This window comes from Ranitomeya variabilis, chromosome 1 (assembly GCF_051348905.1).
Source record: "Ranitomeya variabilis isolate aRanVar5 chromosome 1, aRanVar5.hap1, whole genome shotgun sequence".
Taxonomy (NCBI): Eukaryota; Metazoa; Chordata; class Amphibia; order Anura; family Dendrobatidae; genus Ranitomeya; species Ranitomeya variabilis.
In genome coordinates, this window is record NC_135232.1 from 747,946,754 (window position 1) to 747,972,064 (window position 25,311).

Sequence of the window (25,311 nt, forward strand, 5' to 3'; positions counted from 1 at the left end):
ACAGCACAGAGCACAGCCCACAGAGAACTATATACAGCCCACAGCAGTATACAGCACAGAGCACAGCCCACAGAGAACTATATACAGCCCACAGTAGTATACAGCACAGAGCACAGCCCACAGAGAACTATATACAGCCCACAGTAGTATACAGCACAGAGCACAGCCCACAGAGAACTATATACAGCACAGAGCACAGCCCACAGAGTACTATATACAGCCCACAGTAGTATACAGTACAGAGCACAGCCCACAGAGTACTATATACAGCCCACAGCAGTATACAGCACAGCCCACAGTAGTATACAGCACAGAGCACAGCCCACAGAGAACTATATACAGCCCACAGCAGTATACAGCACAGAGCACAGCCCACAGAGAACTATATACAGCCCACAGCAGCATACAGCACAGAGCACAGCCCACAGAGTACTATATACAGCCCACAGCAGTATACAGCACAGAGCACAGCCCACAGAGAACTATATACAGCCCACAGCAGTATACAGCACAGAGCACAGCCCACAGAGTACTATATACAGCCCACAGCAGTATACAGCACAGAGCACAGCCCACAGTAGTATACAGCACAGAGCACAGCCCACAGAGAACTATATACAGCCCACAGCAGTATACAGCACAGAGCACAGCCCACAGAGAACTATATACAGCCCACAGTAGTATACAGCACAGAGCACAGCCCACAGAGAACTATATACAGCCCACAGCAGTATACAGCACAGAGCACAGCCCACAGAGTACTATATACAGCCCACAGCAGTATACAGCACAGAGCACAGCCCACAGAGAACTATATACAGCACAGAGCACAGCCCACAGAGTACTATATACAGCCCACAGTAGTATACAGCACAGAGCACAGCCCACAGAGTACTATATACAGCCCACAGCAGTATACAGCACAGAGCACAGCCCACAGAGAACTATATACAGCCCACATCTCTTCTCTTCCTCCCCTCACCTCCTCCGAGAATGGCCCCACAGTCCAGAAAAAAAAAAACTCTCCTCACCTCTCCTCGTGCCCAGCGTTGCTTCCTGGTTCCTGCTCCTGTCTCAGCAGCGTGCAGTCTGCCCGGGACACAGCAGGTTCGCGCACCCGCAGTGTCAGAGGCAGAGCGGGGAATGATGGGAGAGGAGCGTCTGTGGACGCTCTCCTCCATCATTGCATTCAACTGTACCGGCGTCTATACGCCGGTATAGTTGAATGCGACGGCGGGGGCGGCGGATTGAGCGGCCCACCACTGGCACCGGCCCTTCTGGCATTTGCCAGAAGTGCCCTATGGCCAGTCCGGCCCTGGGCGCAAGGACAAGCAAGAAACCATGCTGAACCCATTGCCTCATCATGGATGGGCGGAGACGCAGGATAGTGACCCCACAGTCCATCTGGTCAAGGAGCTGCTGACGCAAGCCAATTCGCACCCTGGTCCAGATGCTCCACAAGCGACTCAACAGCTGTGGAAAGAGAAAGGCAAACTGTTTATGTATGATGGTAAGCTGTGTCGGTGGAGTATTGACCCACACACTCACGAGCTGGTCTGGCAGATAGTGGTCCCAAGACAAGATGCGCCAATGGTTCTGGAAGCATACCACGATGGAGCATGACACTTCGGATGAAGGAAGTTAGAGATCCTTCTTCATGGAAGGTTCTACTGGATTAGCATGAGAAAAGCCATCGAAAAGTGGTGCCGAGAGTGTGGCCCATGTAGCCTGCGCAGAAAGGACCATGACAGCCAGAGGGCTCCCCTACAGCCCATAGTAACCAAACAGCCACTTGAACTGGTGGCCTTAGACCACGTGAAGCTAACTCCAAGCCGGTCAGACTATGTCTACGCTTTGACTATTGTGGAACATTACTCCAGATTCCTGGTAGTAGTACCTGTCAAGGACAAGACAGCAAAGACGGCAGCCAAAGCCTTCTAACAGCACTTCTTTAGACCACACGGGTACCCAGAGAAGGTACTCACTGATCAAGGCCCAGCTTTTGAAGCAGAAGTGTTTCAAGAACTCTGCAACTTGTACGGATGCAACAAGATCAGAACAACACCGTACCACCCACAAACCAACAGAATGTGTGAAAAGATGAACCAAGTGGTGATTGACTTACTGAAGACCTTGCCTTTACATGAAAGAAACTTATGGCCAGAAAAGTTACCAGACTTGGTAGATTTGTACAACCACATTCTAGTGAATTCCACCAACTGCACTCCAGCATACCTGATGAGAGGAAGATCTAGCAAGTTACCTGTTGATCTAGACATGGGAGTCCTAACCCCAGAAAATACCTCACCTGACGCAGATTGGGATACTGAGAGACAACAAAAGTACCGCCAAGTACAAGAGTGTGTCGAAAGAAGTCTATCACAGGCTAGACAAAAACAAGAGAGTGACTATAACCAACGTGCCCCTGCAATTCCCTTGTCACCAGGTGAACAAGTGCTAAAACGTAAAAGGAGAATGCACAAACTTGACGACCAGTGGGAAGCAGAACCGTATACTATCCTACCTTCAAACTTCAACAACACAAAAGTATGCCTTATAAGTAAAGATGAAGGAGAAACTTCAACTGCTGTATCCAGAGATCATCTCAAAGTATGCCCTGACAAACTGAGGAACAAAGAAGAAAATCTAGGAACTTCTCAACCAATGGAGGAAGAAGAAAAGAAAATCCACACCGTTCTTGGAGATTTTCCCCAGTCTTGGATTCAAGTACATCAGGCCATAGTGATACCTGTCTTGACTTTTCCCCAGTTGGAAATACCAGAACAAAATGTGATTCCAGACCATCCTGAATCAGAAGAGACTTTACACCAGCAGGCTCCAGCAGCAAACGTCACCCCAGCAGTGGAACCAGAGAACCCACCCTCTGCTATTGGTGAATCTGTCAGACATATGGTGAATCTAAGAATTTGCAGATGCTTGCCCAGTTTGCCAATACAATGCAGGCCTACAAGTAGTACACACACTAGTGGGTCCACTACAGTAACAGCAGACATGTTAGATCAGGGACTACGCAGGTCTACCCGTAGTACCAAAGGTCAAATCCCAGCCAGGTACAGGGACTAAAAATGTCAGTAATTGCTGTTACCTGTTTGAATTGCTTGCCTACATTTGTTACAGGTTTAAAATGGACTATAGGGTAATGGACAGTGAATTACCCAAAAACTGTCTTTGTACATAGTTGGCCCCTCAAGGTGCACCCTGGCTCTACCCACATTGCCAGCATGGGTTGGGCCTTGTTTGCTTGTTTCTTGACAGATCCGAAGCAAAACCATCTGGTGTGGTGAACCCTGGGTCTGGATACGCCTTGTAGCCCACCCAAAACTACGTTGGGGGTTTACGACGGGTCCCTCGCATCGGTACTTTCATTTATAAACAAAGACACCCTGGTATAAGACCAGATATACATTTATAAACTTGTTTTTGCAACGTTTAAGCATCATTACCTCTCATAAAGAGAAGCCAAAGTTTTATAATTGTTCAAATGTGTTTTTCAAAAATGTTTGCATTATTTAACCTGTAACTGTTGTTTTCTTTTCCCAGTCCGGGAGTACTGGATTTAACAGGGGGGAGTGTGATGCCCCAGGGTCCCGGTCATTACAGTGACATTGCTTTCCTCACGGGGAGAGTGATGTTACGCTTGGAAGCGATGAAGGATATCTTTTATCAGGTAATCACAATGCACACAACATGTTCACACTCCAGGCCAGAAGGGGGAACTCTAAGGGTACCGTCACACCGTGCAATTACGATCGCTACGACGGCACGATCCGTGACGTCGCAGCGTCGTATGACTATCGCTCCAGCGTCGTAGACTGCGGTCACACTTTGCAATTACGGCGCTGGAGCGATGCCGAGGTTTGCTGGTAACCAGGGTAAACATCGGGTTACTAAGCGCAGGGCCGCGCTTAGTAACCCGATGTTTACCGTGGTTACCAGCGTAAAAGTAAAAAAAAAACAAACAGTACATACTGACCATCTGATGTCCGTCAGGTCCCTTGCCGTCTGCTTCCTGCTCTGACAGTGCTGGCCGTACACTGAGAGCAGAGCGCAGCAGTGACGTCACCGCTGTGATCTGCTCTCACTTTCCGGCCGGCGCTCACAGTCAGAGAGGGAAACAGACTGCAAGGGACCTGACGGACATCAGATGGTGAGTATGTACGGTTTGTTTTTTTTTACTTTTACGCTGGTAACCACGGTAAACATCGGGTTACTAAGCGCGGCCCTGCGCTTAGTTACCCGATGTTTACCCTGGTTACCAGCGAACGCATCGCTGGATCGCTGTCACACACAACGATCCAGCGATGACAGCGGGAGATCCAGCGACGAAAGAAAGTTTAAAACGATCTGCTACGACGTACGATTCTCAGCAGGGTCCCTGATCGCTGCTGCGTGTCAGACACTGCGATATCGTAACGATATCGCTAGAACGTCACGAATCGTACCGTCGTAGCGTTCAAAATTGCACTGTGTGACAGTACCCTAAGCCTGGTTTAGGGTGAACTCCCCTATAAAAACATTCTGATCTGGAGGGATAGGGTTCAGTCGGAAAATGAGTTACAGAGAAGAGTGCAAACCGACAGAAAGTGTCAGAAGGGGCCCTGTAGTCTGAAGTACTACAGCCCCTAGAGAAAGAGAGATACAGAAGGAAAGAACATTGTTCGGTGAGCGTGCAGGAGAGCGACATCAGGGTAGGACAGCTGCGAATGAACTATCTCCCTCTGAAGCGCAGATCACCGTAGCCAGAACAACGAGGTTGTAAGGGACTCTAAGACTTACAGTAGAGACCGGCAGGGCAGCTGAACTGCAAGTTACCTGTCCGCCACACACACACCTGAAGACAGAATAACACAGAGCCTGGGGCATGATAGAGACTCTGTAAAAAGGCTCGAGTTACCTGTCATACAGGTATTGTCCTATCCTATATGGGGGACAGAGAAGAACTATGAGGACCTTATCTGAAGCCATAGGCAGTAAGGGACTACAACACCACCGCGCTAGAGGAAGGCTTTCATCTCCACCTGGTAAAGGGTAACTCTGGATTCGCTTCCAGGCCGGACCCTGCCTGTACCTGTGATCTGGTGCCCTGAACTGTGGCTGCCTGAAGTCTTCAGTAAACCAGGTAAAGAAACTGCAAACCTGTGTCCTCGTTCTTTACTGCACCATTCACCATCTTTCTTCTACACACCGAGAGCCCTGGGGATATACAGTTAGGTCCATATATATTTGGACAGAGACAACATTTTTCTAATTTTGGTTATAAACATTACCACAATGAATTTTAAACAAAACAATTCAGATGCAGTTGAAGTTCAGACTTTCAGCATTCTTTTGAGGGTATCCACATTAAAATTGGATGAATGGTTTAGGAGTTTCAGCTCCTTAACATGTGCCACCCTGTTTTTAAAGGGACCAAAAGTAATTGGACAGATTCAATAATTTTAAATAAAATGTTCCTTTTTAGTACTTGGTTAAAAACCCTTTGTTGGCAATGACTGCCTGAAGTCTTGAAGTCATGAACATCACCAGACGCTGTGTTTCCACCTTTTTGATGCTCTGCCAGGCCTTCACACGGTGGTTTTCAGTTGCTGTTTGTTTGTGGGCCTTTCTGTCTGAAGTTTAGTCTTTAACAAGCGAAATGCATGCTCAGTTGGGTTGAGATCCGGTGACTGACTTGGCCATTCAAGAATATTCCACTTCTTTGCTGTAATAAAATCCTAGGTTGCTTTGGCTTTATGTTTTGGGTCATTGTCCATCTGTAGTATGAAACGTCGACCAATCAATTTGGCTGGATCTGAGCACACAGTATGGCTCTGAATACCTCAGAATTCGTTCGGCTGCTTCTGTTCTGTGTCACATCATCAATAAACACTAGTGACCCAGTGCCACTGGCAGCCATGCATGCCCAAGCCATCACACTGCCTCCGCCGTGTTTTACAGATGATGTGGTATGCTTTGGATCATGAGCTGTGCCACGCCTTCGCCATACTTTTTCCTATTCATTATTTCTGGTAGAGGTTGATCTTGGTTTCATCTGTCCAAAGAATGTTCTTCCAGAACTGTGCTGGCTTTTTTAGATGTTTTTTAGCAAAGTCCAGTCTAGCCTTTTTATTCTTGATGCTTATGAGTGGCTTGCACCGTGCAGTGAACCCTCTGTATTTACTTTCATGCAGTCTTCTCTTTATGGTAGATTTGGATATTGATGCGCCTACCTCCTGGAGAGTGTTGTTCACTTGGTTGGCTGTTGTGAAGGGGTTTCTCTTCACCATGGAGATTATTCTGCGATCATCCACCACTGTTGTCTTCCGTGGGCGCCCAGGTCTTTTTGCATTGATGAGTTCACCAGTGCTTTCTTTCTTTCTCAAGATGTACCAAACTGTATATTTTGCCACTCCTAATATTGTAGCAATTTCTCGGATGGGTTTTTTCTGTTTTCGCAGCTTAAGGATGGCTTGTTTTACCTGCATGGAGAGCTCCTTTGACCGCATGTTTGCTTCACAGCAAAACCTTCCAAATGTAAGCACCACACCTCAAATCGACTCCAGGCCTTTTATCTGCTTAATTTAGAATGACATAACGAAGGGATTTCCCACACCTGTCCATGAAATAGCCTTGGAGTCAATTGTCCAATTACTTTTGGTCCCTTTAAAAACACGGTGGCACATGTTAAGGAGCTGAAACTGCTAAACCCTTCATCCAATTTTAATGTGGATACCCTCAAATGAAAGCTGAAAGTCTGAATTTCAACTGCATCTGAATTGTTTTGTTTAAAATTCATTGTGGTAATGCTGCAGTCTGCTAGCCAGCGTCAATGATAGTTCATGCTTCCAGGCTAGAGCAGCTGACCCATACCTCCCAACTTTAGGGGAAGGGAAAGAGGGACAAAGTCAGCGGCGCGCATAGCGCGCCGCGGCAAATTTTAGGCCACACCCATTTCACAACTAGCCACGCCCCAACCACACCCATTTAGCACTTCTGATCACAATGTTTCGTTAACAATAATTATGAACAAAAAAATATGGCCACACACGACGCTCCATACTGTACAATGCAGCACAGCCCCATAGAATATAATGCAGCACAGCCCCATAGAATATAATGCCGCACAGCCCCATAGAATATAATGCCGCACAGCCCCATAGAATATAATGCCGCACAGCCCCATAGAATATAATGCAGCACAGCCCCATAGAATATAATGCAGCACAGCCCCATAGAATATAATGCAGCACAGGCCCATAGAATGGAATGCAGCACAGCCCCATAGAATATAATGCAGTACAGCCCCATAGAATATAATGCAGCACAGCCCCATAGAAAATCTCGCAGTACGGATGCCATACGGATTACATACGGAGGATGCCATGCGCAAAATACGCTGACACACCCTGACTACGGATCAATATTTTGGGGACATTTCTCCGTATTACGCCCGTAGTACGGCCGTATAATACGTGGCGTATTGTCTTACGCCGAGTGTGACGCCGGCCTTAGGCTGGTATAATTATTATAGGGGCCAAGTCCCTTTTGTATATATATGCAGCACTCATGTTACTTCGACAGCGCTGCAGCCAATCAGCGACTCATGCCGTCAACTCTGGGTGAGAAACTGAGTTAAGTGATTGGCTGCAGACAATAACAGACACTAGGAGCAGCGGCGGCAACTCAGAGGTGGACCTGGGGAGAGGGAGTAACACACACAGTGAGGCCGGGGGACGGGCGAGGGCCCCTTTTATCATAGTGGAGCGACAGCTCGTACACGGTCGGCTGCAGGTCTTTTCTACCGTCCAGACCTCCACTTGCTGTCAGTGAAGACTGATTTCCCTTTTAATCATCCAGAAGCTGAAAACAGCAGCGGTTCCGTTACAACTGCATCCAGTGCGATCATTTCCCCTGCACTGACACATTGTAGCAAACAGTCAGCCTGCTACAGCTGGAGGAGATTCAGGTCTCCAGTCACTGACAGCAAGCAGAGTGGTGAACAACACGTGCAGACATGATGCGGCAGCATCCCAGATCTCCGGGCCTGCTGGCACCTGTAGTCCCACCAGAGCCACGCATGCCCAGCCCTGAGCCTCACCTCCCGGCCGTTCTCCTGCCCCACCAGCCCGGCCGCCGCCTGCTTGGCCATCCCGCTCTCATCCAGGCCGAGGCCCTTGACATGGCTGTGGGTGGCGATGCGCTGAGTCTTCGTGGTGCTCTTCACCTCCTCGATCTTCATGGTGCCGGGAGCGGACGGCGGAGCTGGGGTCAGTGCGTGCGGCTCCTCACAGCGTGCGCGGGAATGTGCGCCCGCCCCGTACAGCGGGTTACCATGATGCGGTTACCAAGGCCGCAGCAAGAAACGCCCACCGAACCGACATGCTGCGTCCTGATTGGTTGCTATGGCTTGGATTCCGCACACTGAGATTGGACAATTAAAATGCCAATCTGTAATTTCAGTCAGCAACTTCCGCTTCCCGAGTGGGCGGGGCTGCTTCACCGGCGGCCGCAAATTCGGGATTTTAAATGCCCGAAGCGGGACAGCGGGACCCCGGTGCCAAAGCGGGACTGTCCCGCTGAAATCGGGACGGTTGGGAGGTATGGCTGACCTGTATACCCAGGTGATCCTTCTGCCTCTGACTTCCCGTATTTGTGTGAGACCCATTCCCTATCTCTGACTTAGTGTTTGTCTGGTGGTTTTCCTTTCAGTGCATGACTCGGCCTGATCTCTGAACCCTGCCTCTTGCTTTTCGCCTCTAATACCTCGTTCCCCGACCGGCTTTGATTTCTGGCTTGCACCCTGACTTCGTCTTTCGTCTCATGTTTTGGATACCGCTCTCCCGTTTGGCTCTGACTTCTGGCTTGTCTCTGACTTCGTGCATAGCTGTGACCGCTGGTACTTCTGCTCCTGCCTCTGCTCGTCTGACCACTCTTTCGTCACCTGTGACACCTGTGCGGCTGCTCAGTGTTGCTATGCTGTGAGGATGCCGTCTCTCTTCCCTCACCAGCACCCCCTGGTGGATGTTGCGCTAAACTGCACTGCAGCAGCATCACAACATGTACAAAGTGACTGCACCAGTAGAATAGTGAGTGCAGCTCTGGAGTATAATACAGGATGTAACTCAGGATCAGTAATGTACTGCATGTGTCATGATCCAGTCTGGCGTTTGTGTTCTGCTATCCTCTCTCTGGACAGGTCATGCGGAGGTTAAGCCCTCTGACGTCCCATATTTGTGTGAGACCCGTTACCTATCCCTGACTTAGGCTACTTTCACACTAGCGTCGTGCACTGCACGTCGCAATGCGTCGTTGTAGATAAAAAACGCATCCTGCAAAGTTGCCCGCAGGATGCGTTTTATCTCCATAGACTTTTATTAGCAACACAGTGCCACACGTCGCAACCGCCGCCACAAAAAAACGTTACATGTAACTTTTTTTGTGTGTCGAGTCCGCCATTTTCGACTGCGCATGCGCGGCCGAAACTCCGCCCCCTCCTCCCCGGACCATGCAATGGGGCAGCGGAAGCGTCGTAAGACTTCTTCCACTGCCCACGTCGGGCATTTTTTGCACAGTATGTATCGGTACATCGGGCCGACGCTAGTGTGAAAGTAGCCTTAGTGTTCGTCTGGTGGCTTTCCTTTCTGTGCATGACTCGGCCTGATCTCTGAACCTTGCCTCTTTCTTTTCGCCTCTGATACCTCGTTCCCCGACCGGCTTTCACATCTGGCTTGTACCCAGACTTCGTCTTTCATCTCACGTTTTGGATACCGCTCTCCCTTTTGGCTCTGACTTCTGGCTTGTCTCTGACTTCGTGCATAGCTGTGACCGCTGGTACTTCGGCTCCTAACTCAGCTCGTCTGACCACACTTTCACCATCTGTGTGGCTGCTCAGTGTTGCTACGCTGTGAGGGTGCAGTCTCTCTTCCCTCACCAGCACCCTGGTGGAGGTTGCGCTAAACTGCACTGCAGCAGCATCACAGCATGTACAAAGTGACTGCACCAGCAGAATAGTGAGTACAACTCTGGAGTATAATGCAGGATGCAACTCAGGATCAGTAATGTAATGTATGTACACAGTGACTCCACCAGCAGAATAATGAGTGCTTCTCTGGGGTATAAGGCCATGTTCACACAGTGCGTTTTTTACCGCGGAACCGCAGCGGTTTTGCCGCTGCGGTTCCGCAGCTTTTTTCCATGCAGGGTACAGTACAATGTACCCTATGGAAAACAGGAACCACTGTGCACATGATCCTGAATTTAAAAAAAAAAGCCGCGCTGAATAGCTGCGGGAAAAAAGAAGGAGCATGTCACTTCTTTGTCCGAAACAGCAGCGGTTCTGCACCCATAGACCTCCATTGTGAGGTCAAACCCACAGTAAAACCCGCAGATCAAAAATATATCTGCGGGTTTTATTGCGGTTTGTGGTGCAGAACCGCTGCAGCAGGAAGTGCGGGGAAGCGGCCGGAAGTGCGTGGGCGGAAGTGCTTGGGCGGAGAGACATGGAGGCATACCGTCGCATGGGGATCGTGTCGGCCGTTTGATTGATTTGGTATGTGTCCCCACGCGACGCTAGTGCCACCATTGTGCTAAGTCGCCGTATGGGACTACTACTCCCATCCGGTATTAGGATGGGAGAGTTGTCCCTGTGTCCGGTGACTTAGCACAGTTGTAAAGTTACACAAAACACACACAATACACATACATGACACACAGTACAGTACATACAACATATAACAGAGTATATACTCACCAACAGCACACTTGTAGGCGAAGCCCTCGATCCTCCAGGAAAAAATCACAAAATAAAAAATCAAATTCATACTCCCTGTCCGCAGAATCCATAAAACGAGTGTCCCACGCCGATCGGCTGCTCTCCGGCGATACACTGCCAGGAGCGAAGCTCCTAGCAGTGTATCGCGTACTGTTCCGGAGTTCAATGACTCCAGCGTCTCGGTTAACGGCAGTACAGCTGCGTTGAACTTTCCCACGCAGCACTGCCGTTAAGCGAGAGTGCCGGGGTCAATGACCGCCGGTAAACTCGCTCGCGCATGCGCAGTGACACACCGACAGGAACTATGGCTCCTGTCAGTGTGTTGCTGCAGCCGTGGAGAGCAGACATATCTCTGGATGTGTCTGTTCTCCATGGAAGATCTTCGTGGGATACGTGATACGTGGCACTTAAATACGTGGCAATTAAATACGTGATACGTGTCACTTAAATACGTGATACGTGTCACTTAAATACGTGATACGTGTCACTGAAATACGTGGCACTTAAATACGTGATACGTGGCACTTAAATACGTGGCACTTAAATACGTGGCACTGAAATACGTGATACGTGGCACTTAAATACGTGATACGTGTCACTTAAATACGTGATACGTGGCACTTAAATACGTGGCACTTAAATACGTGGCACTTAAATACGTGGCACTTAAATACGTGATACGTGTCACTTAAATACGTGATACGTGGCACTGAAATACGTGGCACTGAAATACGTGGCACTGAAATACGTGGCACTGAAATACGTGGCACTTAAATACGTGATACGTGGCACTGAAATACGTGGCACTTAAATACGTGGCACTTAAATACGTGGCACTTAAATACGTGGCACTTAAATACGTGGCACTGAAATACGTGATACGTGGCACTTAAATACGTGGTGCTTAAATACGTGATACATGGCACTTAAATACGTGGCACTGAAATACGTGGCACTGAAATACGTGGCACTGAAATACGTGGCACTGAAATACGTGGCACTGAAATACGTGGCACTGAAATACGTGGCACTTAAATACGTGGCACTTAAATACGTGGCACTGAAATACGTGATACGTGGCGCTTAAATACGTGGTGCTTAAATACGTGATACATGGCACTTAAATACGTGGCACTGAAATACGTGGCACTGAAATACGTGGCACTGAAATACGTGGCACTGAAATACGTGGCACTGAAATACGTGGCACTGAAATACGTGATACGTGGCACTGAAATACGTGGCACTGAAATACGTGGCACTGAAATACGTGGCACTTAAATACGTGGCACTTAAATACGTGGCACTTAAATACGTGGCACTGAAATACGTGATACGTGGCACTTAAATACGTGGTGCTTAAATACGTGATACATGGCACTTAAATACGTGGCACTGAAATACGTGGCACTGAAATACGTGGCACTTAAATACGTGGCACTGAAATACGTGGCACTGAAATACGTGGCACTTAAATACGTGGCACTGAAATACGTGATACGTGGCACTTAAATACGTGGCACTTAGGCTATGTTCACATTTGCGTTGTGCGCCGCAGCGTCGGCGCCGCAACACACAACGCAAACAAAAACGCAGCAAAACGCATGCACAACGCTGCCTTTTGCGCCGCATGCGTCCTTTTTTTGATTGATTTTGGACGCAGCAAAAATGCAACTTGCTGCGTCCTCTGCGCCCGGATGCGTGCGCTGCAGTGACGCATGCGGCGCAAAACGCAAGTGCGACGCATGTCCATGCGCCCCCATGTTAAATATAGGGGCGCATGACGCATGCGGCGACGCTGCGGCGCCCGACGCTGCGGCGCAGACCGCAAATGTGAACGTAGACTTAAATAGCTGGATAGAGCTGGATCCGCGGGCTGTGATCTGGCCTACGCTCAGCACTCTGCGGAGCGCTGTCATTCAAAACACATCCACTCATTTTGGTGTTTAGTCCCAAAATGGAGGATGGAAGAAGAAAAGGGTTGGACAAGGAAATGACATCAATTCTTTTTTTTTTTCCCCCCACTGCAGTTAAAGCTTTATTTGTGTCAAACACAGACAATCTGCAGAGAAAACTGCATCAAAAACCGCATCAAAAAACGCATCAAAAACGCACCTGCGTTTTCTGCCAAGAGCTGCGGTTTTTGTCCTGAAAAAAAAGGATTGAAATCAGGAACGTGTGAACATACCCTAATACAGGATGTAACTCAGGATCAGTAATGTATGTACACAGTGACTGCACCAGCAGAATAGAGAGTGCAGCTCTGGAACAAAATACAGGATCAGGATAAGCTCAGGATAAATAACCATGTATATAAAGTCGAAGAGATGAAGAAGCCTTTTAAAAACTACTAGTCCACTTTGTGACAAATGTCTTATACAGGTAGCCATTATGTATTTGCAGTTTGTAGATCCAGAATAACAGTTTTACACTTTTCACATATCTACAATAAACATCTTGGACATTATTACATGATACAAATACAGACATTTCTGTTTTTTATCCCATGTGACATCCAGCATGTCCAGCATGTGATGTAGTTTTTAAGTAACAGTTATACAAGACTGCGACTTCTGATGTTTCCTTCAATTATCAGTAGTAACTTAAAGGGTTTTTCCATTGAAAACAAGTTGATGGGCCTGCGACTGCTGGGACCTGCAGTGAACATGCTCGATTACCGCTCCATTCATTTCCTACTGGGCTGTCGAGAGCTGCGCTCGGCTTTTTTCGGCAGCCCTATAGAGAATGAATAAAGCAGAGGCCGACCATCTGCTACATTTTGTAGCAGCGACAAAAGAGGACGATTGACAACTTCAAAGCCCATTTCATTGAACTTTTGTAGGAAAAGACAAGACTTGTGGGCAACACGTTGTCCTGAAAAGATCAAGATGCTTTTGGAAAGTTTTGCAGAACTTCCGATCTTCACCTGTTGGGGTTAATCAAAATGTCAAAACTTTCTCTGCTAAAACAAAGTTATTACTTGTTTCTATAGCAATTGGATTTATCTTGTATTAGTCTACTACCTCCATTATTATTATTCAGAGATAACATGTTATACTGTATCATAATACACAAGCTGATGCTGAACATCAGGTAGAAAGTTTTATTTTTAGTAAAAAAACAAAAAGTAGAAAAATATTCCTAAAAATTGCAAATATATCAAACTATGGTAAAAAAAAAAAAGTGAACTATATAATTAAAAAAACATTTTTTGTATTTTTTTTATGGGGGAGAAAAAGAGTGATGTAGGATGTAAAAAAACAGAACAAAAAAACATTTGACTATAAAGAAAAAAGTGATTTTTATTTATTTGCTTTGTAGATCACCGGGATGACATTGCAGATTATTCAGCTCGTTTCTAGATGCAATTCTGTACGTGATCGGCCTGCGCAGAACGGAGACGTGATAGTTGGACTTTCTGGGTAGTATACACTCACCGGCCACTTTATTAGGTACACCATGCTAGTAACGGGTTGGACCCCTTTTGCCTTCAGAACTGCCTCAATTCTTCGTGGCATAGATTCAACAAGGTGCTGGAAGCATTCCTCAGAGATTTTGGTCCATATTGACATGATGGCATCACACAGTTGCCGCAGATTTGTCGGCTGCACATCCCAAAGATGCTCCATACAAGGCAGGATGGATCCATGCTTTCATGTTGTTTACGCCAAATTCTGACCCTACCATCCGAATGTCGCAGCAGAAATCGAGACTCATCAGACCAAGCAACGTTTTTCCAATCTTCTACTGTCCAATTTCGATGAGCTTGTACAAATTGTAGCCTCAGTTTCCTGTTCTTAGCTGAAAGGAGTGGTACCCGGTGTGGTCTTCTGCTGCTGTAGCCCATCTGCCTCAAAGTTCGACGCACTGTGCGTTCAGAGATGCTCTTAGGCCTACCTTGGTTGTAACGGGTGGCGATTTGAGTCACTGTTGCCTTTCTATCAGCTCGAACCAGTCTGCCCATTCTCCTCTGACCTCTGGCATCAACAAGGCATTTCCGCCCACAGAACTGCCGCTCACTGGATTTTTTTTCTTTTTCGGACCATTCTCTGTAAACCCTAGAGATGGTTGTGCGTGAAAATCCCAGTAGATCAGCAGTTTCTGAAATACTCAGACCAGCCCTTCTGGCACCAACAACCATGCCACGTTCAAAGGCACTCAAATCACCTTTCTTCCCCATACTGATGCTCGGTTTGAACTGCAGGAGATTGTCTTGACCATGTCTACATGCCTAAATGCACTGAGTTGCCGCCATGTGATTGGCTGATTAGAAATTAAGTGTTAACAAGAAGTTGGACAGGTGTACCTAATAAAGTGGCCAGTGAGTGTATAATGCCTCAATACAAAATCTGGAAGAAGCCCCCGATCTACCAGGTGCCGCTTATAATACTGGGGCCTTATGTGGCACAAAGGTCCTTTGGACACCAGCATATGTTTAAGGGACCTCCCGACTGTCAAGAGGAAGTTTGAATTTTAACACCTGATCTTTTTATTTTTCTGGGCAGATAAAATGCTTCTGCAGCCTCTTGCCCTATATGAATTCTTCCCCCAAAGGGTAAAAATTATGCAAAACATGCTAGAAAATCTTTTTTTACATAAGTTAGAAAAATATAATTTTTTCCCAAAAACAGCACCACCCCCCTACAGAGGCTGTGTGTGGTATTGCATCTTAGTTCCATTCACTTTCACAACACACTAATCCCTTTCTGACATCGGACGTATTATTCAGTCCATGTGACCTGGGCATATTTGACCAGGGATGGAATATTACGTCATCGCGATCATTTGCGCACTCACAGGGTGCGCAGGCGATCGCCGCCGGGTGTCAGCTGATTCTGACAGCTGACCCCGGCACTAGGTGCCAGGAACAGTCACACACCGCCTGTAGCAGTGGCAAGTGGCGTTCATATTTGAGGGGTTGATGTCACCTTTGTATTGTCAGGTGACATCAAGCCCACGGCTTAGTAATGGAGAAGCATCTATAAGGCACCTTCATCCATTACTAATCCTATAGTTGCATGGGAAATGTGACATCATAGAGGTTACCTCCGGTCACTGGGGCTCCGTTCCCAGCCGGGCTGAGCTGTGGTGAGATCCCCGCTAGCACAGTGAGCGCTCACGGCTCACAGTGCTAGCTGGGATCTCACTGAAGTCACCGCAGTTCAGCCCGGATGTGAATGGAGTCTCAGTGACTAGAGGTAACCTCTATGATTTTACCCCCAGTCACTGACGCTGCATTCCCAGCAGCTCATTCACCAGTAGTTCTCAGCCTGGACGGTCGCATCTTGGCACCATCCAGATTTAAAACTAATTATCCCACACACATGGATTACGGCGTGGGACAGACTGACAGACAGGTATGGTATATTGTTGTTTTTTATTTTAGTTTTATTACAGGAGACAAGGGCTTTGGTGGAATAGGCATTTGGTGAGTATAACTGTATTTATTTTTTTAAGTAAAATAGTTAACAAAACTTTAACAAAACTGTGTTTAGAGTAAAAGACTTTATTCTGGCAGTCTTTATTTACCACGTAACTATAGAATTAGTAATAGATAGGTGTCTTATAGACGCTTTTCCATTACTAAGCCATGGGCTTGATGTCACCTGACAATACAAAGGTGACATCAACCCCACTTGCCACCGCTATAGGGCAAGTGGGAAGAGCCAAGCAAAGTGCCAGAATTGGCGCATCTAATAGATGTGCTTGTTCTGGGCTGCTATTTTTAGGCTGGATGGGTCAATATCCATGACCCCTTACCAGTCTGAGAATACCAGCCCCCAGCTGTGAACTTCAGCAAGGCTGGTTTAAAAAAAAATGGTGTGGGGGTACCCCCATTTTTGACAAATTTAAATAATTTTAAAAAACAGCGTGGGGGACCCCTCTATTCTTGATAACCAACCTATCTGAAGCTGAGGATTGCAGCCCCCAGCTGTGAGTTTTGCCTGGCTGGTTATAGATAATACAGGGCAATCCACACCGTTTTTTTCATTTATCTATCTATAGCGCAGGCAGCTGCTGATGAATATCCCCCATCAGCCACTCCTGCTTTCACTGTTATTAGCAGCAACAGGGGTTGGCTGATGGGAGTAATAGCCCCATCAGCCACCACCTGCTGTCTCTTCTCACTTAAATGTAACTCATCATTCTCCCCTGCTCACGCTGATCGCCAGCAGAGCAGGGGAGAATGATGAGAGCAGAGTTCAGCACCCGGTGCCAGGGAACGTATGCGAAACGTTTTGTGGTCCGTGCTGACATTAAAAACAGACATGTCAGCGTGTTTTGCCCACAAACACACGGTCATGTGCACAGACCCATTTACTTGAATAGGCAAATAGCACTCCGTTCCTCCCGAATCTTTCCCTATGGATAAGTAGAACTGTACAGTTCCATATGGGGTATTGCCACGTTCAGTAGAAATTGTGGGACAAATGTTGGTGCCATTTTTACCCACTTCTTGTGAGAAAATGTAAAATCTTTGGCTAAAACAAAATTTTGATGGTAGAAATGTAGTTATTTTGTCTTCACTGCCCAATGGCATACAATTCTGTGACACACCCATGGTGTCAATATGATCATTGCACCCCTAGATGAATTCATTGGGGGAGTGTAGTTTGTAAAATTAGTTCACATATAGGGGGGGTTTCTGTTGTTCTGGCACCTCAGGGGCTATGCCAGTGTGACATGGCACCCTCAAACCATTCCAGCAAAATCTGAACTCCAATATGACGCCTCTTCACTTCTGAGCTTTGCACTGTGCCTCAAAAGTAGTATTCCCCTACATTGGCGTACTCAAGAGACATTGCGCAACAAGTTTTGGAGTCCAATTTCTCCTGTTAGGCTTGGTAAAATAAAAAATTGAGGGCAATTTTTATTGTAAAAAATATTTTTTATTTTCACGGCTCTACGTTATAAACTTCTGTGAAGCACTTGAACCACCAATTGCTGACCACCCATCTAGATAAGTTACTTGGGGGTCTAGTTTCCAAAATGGTGTCACTTGTGGGGGGTTTCCACTGTTTAGGCACATCAGGGGCTCTCCAAACGCGACATGGCGTCCGATCTCAATTCCAGCCAATTTTGCGTTGGAAAATCAAACGGCGCTCCTTCCCTTCTGAGCTCTGCCATGCGCCCAAACAGTGGTTTACCCCAACATATGGGGTATCAGCGTACTCAGGACAAATTGCAGAACAACTTTTGGGGTCCAATTTCTCCTGTTACCCTTGGTAAAATAAAGAAAATTTGGATCTGAAGTAAATTTTTTGTGAAAAAAAAGTTAAGCTCACTTTTTTTTAAAACATTCCAAAAATTTCCATGAAGCACCTGAAGGGTTAATCTTCTTGAATGTGGTTTTGAGCACCTTCAAGGGTGCAGTTTTTAGAATGGTGTCACTTTTGGGTATCTTCTATCATATAGACCCCTCAAAGTGACTTTAAATGTGATGTGGTCCCTAAAAAAAAATCGTGTTGTAAAAATGAGAAATCGCTGGTCAACTTTTAACCCTTAAAACTTTCTAACCAAAAAAAATTGGCTCCAAAATTGTGCTGATGTAAAGTAGACATGTGGGAAATGTTACTTTGGCTGGGGTCATACCAGTGTATGGCATCGGATGCGATATGCTAATGACCCTCGGCTCCTGCTTTGCTGCAAGCGGGAGCCGAGTGTCATGCGTCTGTGCTCAGAATTTCTCGCACAGAGCGGATCGGAGCACAGCTGCGGAGGAGGCGGAGAAATGAATTTCTCCATCTCCTCCATTGCTGGAGTCAGCGTATATTGCACATGACTCAGATGATATCCGAGGGATGTGCGTTTTCTCACTCGCACCCTTAGGCTTATATGGGTGCGAGTGAGCCGAGACTCGGCCAAGTGTCGGTGACAATCGCAGTATGCTGCAATTTCACTCGCACGTTGAACACATAGTAACACAGTTATTAAGGTTGAAGGAAGACTTTGTCCATCTAGTTCAACCCATAGCATAACCTAACATGCCTTAACACGTTGATCCAGAGGAAGGCAAAAAAAACCCATGTGGCAAAGAGTAAGCTCTTCCCGACTCCACATACGGCAATCAGACTAGTTCCCTGGATCAACGCCCTATCAAGGAATCTAGTGTATATAATATAACCTGTAACATTATACTTTTCAAGAAAGGCATCCAGTCCCCTCTTAAATTTTAGCAGTGAATCACTCATTACAACATCATATGGCAGAGAGTTCCATAGTGTCACTGCTCTTACAGTAAAGAATCCGCGTGTATTGTTATTATGCTTAAACCTTCTTTCCTCCAGACGTAGAGGATGCCCCCTTGTCCCTGTCTCAGGTCTACGAGTAAAAAGGTCAATAGAAAAGTGTCTGTATTGTCCCTCATATTTATACATTATAATAAGATCACCCCTTAGCCTTCGTTTTTCCAAACTAAATAACCCCAAGTGGAAAATGGCCGAGTAAAAAAACGGTGATGTGAGCTGCCCCACAGATGAATACTGGTCCGAGTGCTATGCGATGTTTTATCGCATAGTTCTCGTCCGTATTCATCGCTAGTGTGACCCCGGCCTTATTAAGTATTTTGTGTGACATATCTCTGTGATTTAAAAGCATGAAAATTCAAAGTTGGAAAATTGTGAAATTTTCAAAATGGTCACCAAATTTCCATTTTTTTCACAAATAAACACAAGTCATATCAAAGACATTTTACCACTATCATGAAGTACAATATGTCAGGAGAAAACAGTGTCAGAATCACCGGGATCCATTGAAGCGTTCGAGTTACTACTTCATAAAGGGACAGTGGTCAGAATTGTAATAATTGGCCCGGTCATTAACGTGCAAACCATCCTTGGGGGTAAGGGGTTAATACTGCAATACCAGACAAAAGTGTGGACAGGACGGTAGCATTTTATTTTAAGTTATCAGCCATGTTTTTTCTTTTTTGTTGGGTGGGCTCTCTACTGCGGAGACACGAGAATTTATTCCGTCTGACGGCTTTTCGATGAGCGTATGCATCCATTGTGCTCTTCTATGTAACTGTCAAATATAGAACGTGACACAAGATCATCAACAGCAGCTGCGGAGCCGGCGCTGACTCTAGGGCATGTCCGGAAACAATGGCAACTGTTCACACTCACTCCATTCCCCCCATTCCTGGTGGTGACACAGGCACGGCAAGCAGCCGCACAGCTGGGGCAGGACAGGTCAAATAAAAAAAATGTAGACAGACACTTCTCCTTCTCACATATAAATGATACAGATATTGCCTTTGTTTCCCAAAAAACAGCGCCAACCTTATCAACAGGTTGGGTCAGGTATTGCAGCTAAGTGCCAAGGCAGTAAATGGGGCCAAGCTGCACTACCGCATACAACCTATCTACGGTTGTGGCACTGTTTTTGGAAGCAGTCATATTTTTCTAATCTTTTAAAGAGCCACTAAACCTGTGAACTGTGCCATAAGACGAGCCGCTGTAACCATTGGAAGGTTCTCAGCACTGATCACAAGGGGAGGGGGGCTTCATGGCTGATAACAGGGAACAGTAGATGGGTTGAGCTTGGAGTTTTAGTGTCCCTTTAAAATAACCATTCATATCTTGCACATTTAGTGTCTCTTTAAATGACCACATTTTGGGACCCTCGCTGGAAGCCTCACTCCTCGACTGATGGGTTCAGTATAGATTTTGTGCAAAAAAAAAAAAAAGTTGTTAGTCTTCTTGTACAAATATCATTTAATGGATTGTCTGCACAATACATAAAATATATTATCCCTTTAATTGAATATAAAATGGGTAGGATAGGTGACTTTAACATAGGATCTATGAGACCCATAATTATATACATCTATACTACAAGCGAGATATCTGCAAACTACAGTATATGCTAAAACACTGCAGGCTCCGGGTTACAGTCAGAGAAGGATCAGAAGAAAAGAGGAGGTAACAATGGCCAAGTGCGGTATATATGTATACAGGCACCGAATTACATCTTTAAGTGAAACTTCACCTTTAATTACACTCCTTATAGTCAATGTATATCTGTAATACATCCCCATTACTTTCTCGCCTGTTTTGCCTCTTTTTTACCAGTTTTTCAACTTGGAAACAATCAACAAGCTGCTGCTGACTGATCCTCTATGCTCTCTTCATAGTCAGTGCAGAACATCTGTAATACATCTTCATTATTTTCTCTGCTGTTTTCATTCATTTTTAGCCGTTTTTCAACTTGGAAACTATTTTCATTCATTTTTAGCAGTTTTCCAGCTTGGAGACCAGCAACAAGCTGCTGTTGACTGATATTGTATGCTCTCTTTGTAGTCAATGCAGCACATCTGTAATACTTCCACAATACCTTCTTTGGTAAAAAAAAAAAAAAAATGAACAAAAACAGCAAAGAAGGTAATGTGGATGTATTACAGATGTGCTGCATTGACTACAAAGAGAGTATACAATATCAGTCAACAGCAGCTTGTTGCTGGTCTCCAAGTTAGAAAACTGCTAAAAAGGAATGAAAACAGTTTCCAAATTGAAAAATGGCTATCAGCAAGCTGATGATGACTGATCTTGTTCAATAGAAAAACCGCCAATATCAGCTTGTTGATGGTTTCCAAGTTAAAACTAATAATGAAACCAGCAGAGAAGGGAAAATTATTACAAGATATGCTATTGATAAGTGCAAAAATATGTCATAATCAAGGGCCTAATGAGACCGATCAGGGCCCCCCCAGGCGTTAAAGGTAAGGGGCCCTTTAAAAACCACTAGACTTGACTACAGAAAATTAAACTACAGCTAAGCTTAAAAAGCATGGTGTGAGTAATTAAGGGGCCATGTACCACCTTCAGGTCATATATCCTTTTGGGCCCTAATGGGTCCTGGTTATAAGATTACCTGGATGGGCAGTATTAGCCGCCATCAGGTATTGATGCGTGGAATGAACTGTTTACACAAGCCATAATTATAATTAAAAAAATAAATAAAATCCATCAACATGTTTTGTGCTTGCTGATGGTTTCCAAGTAACATTTTTTCTGTTTTACTCAGAATTTAAAAAAAAAAAAAAACACAATTAAAACTTGTTAAAAAAAAATATAAAAAAAATCAGGATATTTATTACAGAGTAAGACACGTTTACTGCTAATATATACCATATACATTAAAGGTGAAGTGTCGCTTTAAATTTCAGCCAAGATAATTACCCAATTTTCTTACCAAATTTGACATTGCATATATGGTACAAAGTATAGCGGCTGATGCATAGGTCTAGCGTCATGTCGCAGTCACTGGAATAGGTGGATCTTAGCTTTTAGCTGCTGGATGGCGAGAGAGGTAGAAAATACCAAAAAATTACCATGAAAAATATTCCACATTTTTTTCCCATATTTTTCACAATTTTAAAGAGCTATAAACGAGGAGCAATTCCTGATATAGAGAAATTCCTTGGCACAGTGACATCGAGGTCTGAGATGGACTCCTGGACCCCTATAAAACAACTTTAACTTTATACAAAATCCTTTTCTTACAGCAGATTTTTTCCCCTAGGTGGCACTGTTGCAATCTCTATGGCTCTGAATGAGCAAAACTTTTGGCACTTGTTATTTTAGGAGAGATATCCATATGGGAGCAGAGTCAATCCCTACTACATGTACAACCTGTATAGGGGCCCGAGAGGTAAGAGGGGGCCATTACTATTAAAGAATAGTGCTGCCTGGACTCTATTAGATTGTAGGACGTGACCAAGATTTCAGGGCCAATTCAAGAAAAACTTGTCTTTTGATCGTAGTAAGAAGGAATGAGCGAATGGCCCGAAAATATAATTCGGATAGATTTCTCTAAAATTCTATTCTGTCCAAATCTAAACTAAAAAAAAAGGGGTTAACAAATGACTCCCACCTTATTTTTACCCATTGCCGGTGGAGCCCCCTGATCCTCCGCACCGGTCATCTGAGCCTTCTGATTGGTCTCAATCATAGATCACAGCGGCGTGAAGGATCGGGAGAGCTGTTATGGCGGCAACATAAGAACAAGTGTCGAAAATATATATATTTTAAGTTATTTTAACCCCATTTCCGAACCTCAAAATAATTCATCAAAATAATGTCTGGATTGACTACTCCTTTTATTTGCAAAATTAAATTCCGAAAAAAATCAGAGTTGCTTTCATTTTTTTTAATTTTTTTAACTGCTCTGGTAAAGTGGGAGTTATGCTGCGATTATTTGCTTTGGGCAAAAAATAATTTTACTATTACGCCCATGGTCACACAATATGTTTGAGCTGCAGTCTTTTTTTCCAGAAAAGGGAAAAAAATTAAAATCACTGAAAAACAGAAAAATTTCAGCCTTTTGATCTGCGATTCCAGATCGCATAGTGTGAATATGGCCAAAGGACACATCCTCACGCTGTTTTTTTTTAAATTATTATTTATCACGATTTAGCTATGAAAATGCATCGCAACCACATTAATCTGCCCCAATAACTTCCAATCCGTGGCTCCAGAGCCAGAATTCTGAGCACTGGGCATCCACATATCATCCCCATGCCAGGGTCTGTGTAGGGGTCCAGAACAGTATATGGGCCCCTATATGCCCCCTAATATGGGCCCCTATAATTAATATTCTTACTAACCCAGTGCCATCCTTTTTACTTACAAAAATACTTTTCACTCTGAGGAATATGAGAAGACCACTCGTCTCCCGCCTCTGTGGCGCAGACGGCAGCTCTTTGGCATATGTGGTGAGTCTACGTTGGCGTGGACACAGTACCTAGTATTGATCTGATACAACACAAAATATTAAGCTGTACAGAAAGGAAAGTCCCCTCGACTTTCATTTTAGTATCAAAATATAAAAAGTATAAAACAAAAAAAATAAAATAAAAAAGGTAGAAAGATCCAATCTTCCTACAGGATAATGGAGGGGATTGCAGACATCCAGGCCTGGGATATTAGAGGACAGTTCACACTACAAACTCCGGGACTTCATCGTGGGTAAGGTCCAAGGAAAAGTATTTGCTGGCTTTCTTGGCCACGAAGGGCTCCTGCATGGTGACACACTGCTGGGCAAGGCACCCATTACAGTAAAGGCCTCTGTTGTCTGCGTCGTGGCCGCAGCCAAAGGTGAAGCTCTGGGCAGTGTCCTGGCACAGAAAGTCCTTCTGGTACAGGCGGATGTCATCCAGGCTCAGGCTGTGCCGATCCGTCGAGGTCTTTGGTTTCCTATGAGCGGTCTGGAAAACAATATTGAGTTTAAGGAGACAACCTCATCGCGCATCATCAGAGAACCAAGGCTGGATGCAATGAGGCGGGAGGTCGTCATAACTCACCTGTGGCAACGAGTCAATGCTCTGACCTCGGAGCTTCACCACGGTTTCTGAAGAGCTGGAGGTAGACGAGTCTACTTCTTTGACTACTAATCCTACAAAAGAGAAGGCGGGCCCATATTAATAGCACGCCAGATTCCTACATCACCATCACGTGACTACTATGGCATCCAGAACATGAGCCACAGAGAAGAGATGCTCAGACCCCTGTGACCCTTGATGTAGGGATCCCAACAGGTGGTCACAGGGAAGAGATGCTCAGACCCGTGACCCTTGATGTAGAGATCCCAACAGGCAGTCACAGAGAAGAAATGCTCAGACCCCTGATATAGGGATCTCAACAGGAGGTCACAGAGAAGAGATGCTCAGACTCCTGATGTAGGGATCCTAACAGGCTGTCACAGAGAAGAGATGCGCAGACCCCTGTGACCCTTGATGTAGGGATCACAACAGACAGTCACAGAGAAGAAATGTGCAGACCCCTGTGACCCTTGATGTAGGGATCCCAACAGGCAGTCACAGAGAAGAGATGCGCAGACTCCTGATGTAGGGATGCTAAAAGGCAGTCACAGAAGAGATGCTGAGGCCCCTGTGACCCTTGATGTAGGTTTACCAACAGGCAGTCCAAATAAATCAGATGATATTTGCTTGTTTTTTTACTGATTTCAATAGGGGGCGCCATACATATGTGACCGTCGCTTCATCAAAAATGGGGAATGGGCCACCGTCTTTTTTTTTCCCCCTTGTAGCTTTATTTTTATACAACTTCGTAATAAAAGAAGAATTCTTTAACACAATTTAATACATAGTCATGGATAGGTGGCTGCTTTCTCCCAGAAACAGCAGCACACCTGCCCACAGGTTGAGCCTGGTATTGCAGCTCAGCTTGATTTAGTAGAACTAAGGCTACTTTCACACTTGCGTCGTGCACTGCACGTCGCAATGCGTCGTTGTGGATAAAAAACGCATCCTGCAAAATTGCTTTAAGGATGCGTTTTTAGTCCATAGACTAACATTAACGACGCATTGCAACGCATTGCCACACGTCGAAACCGTCGTGCGACGGTTGCGTCGGCACCAAAAAACGTTGCATGTAACGTTTTTTGGTGCGTCGTGTCCGCCATTTCCGACCGCGCATGCGCGGCCGGAACTCCGCCCCCTCCTCCCCGCACCTCACAATGGGGCAGCGGATGGGTTGAAAAACAGCATCCGCTGCCCCTGTTGTGCGGCGCTTTCACTG

At 45.7% G+C, this 25,311-nt stretch overlaps 1 protein-coding gene across 1 annotated transcript in view; it reads right to left on the minus strand.

Annotated features, from left to right (window-relative positions):
- Positions 1–22,910: 22,910 nt before the first annotated feature.
- Positions 22,911–25,311, minus strand: part of FRMD6 (FERM domain containing 6) — a 64,179-nt gene continuing 61,778 nt past the window's right edge. The window contains exons 13-14 of the mRNA XM_077270167.1: positions 24,075–24,166; positions 22,911–23,978 (exon numbers count right to left, since the gene is read on the minus strand). Of these exons, the coding sequence (XP_077126282.1) occupies positions 23,709–23,978; positions 24,075–24,166 (362 nt within the window). The 3' untranslated portion in view covers positions 22,911–23,708. The remainder of the gene's footprint in view (positions 23,979–24,074; positions 24,167–25,311) is intronic.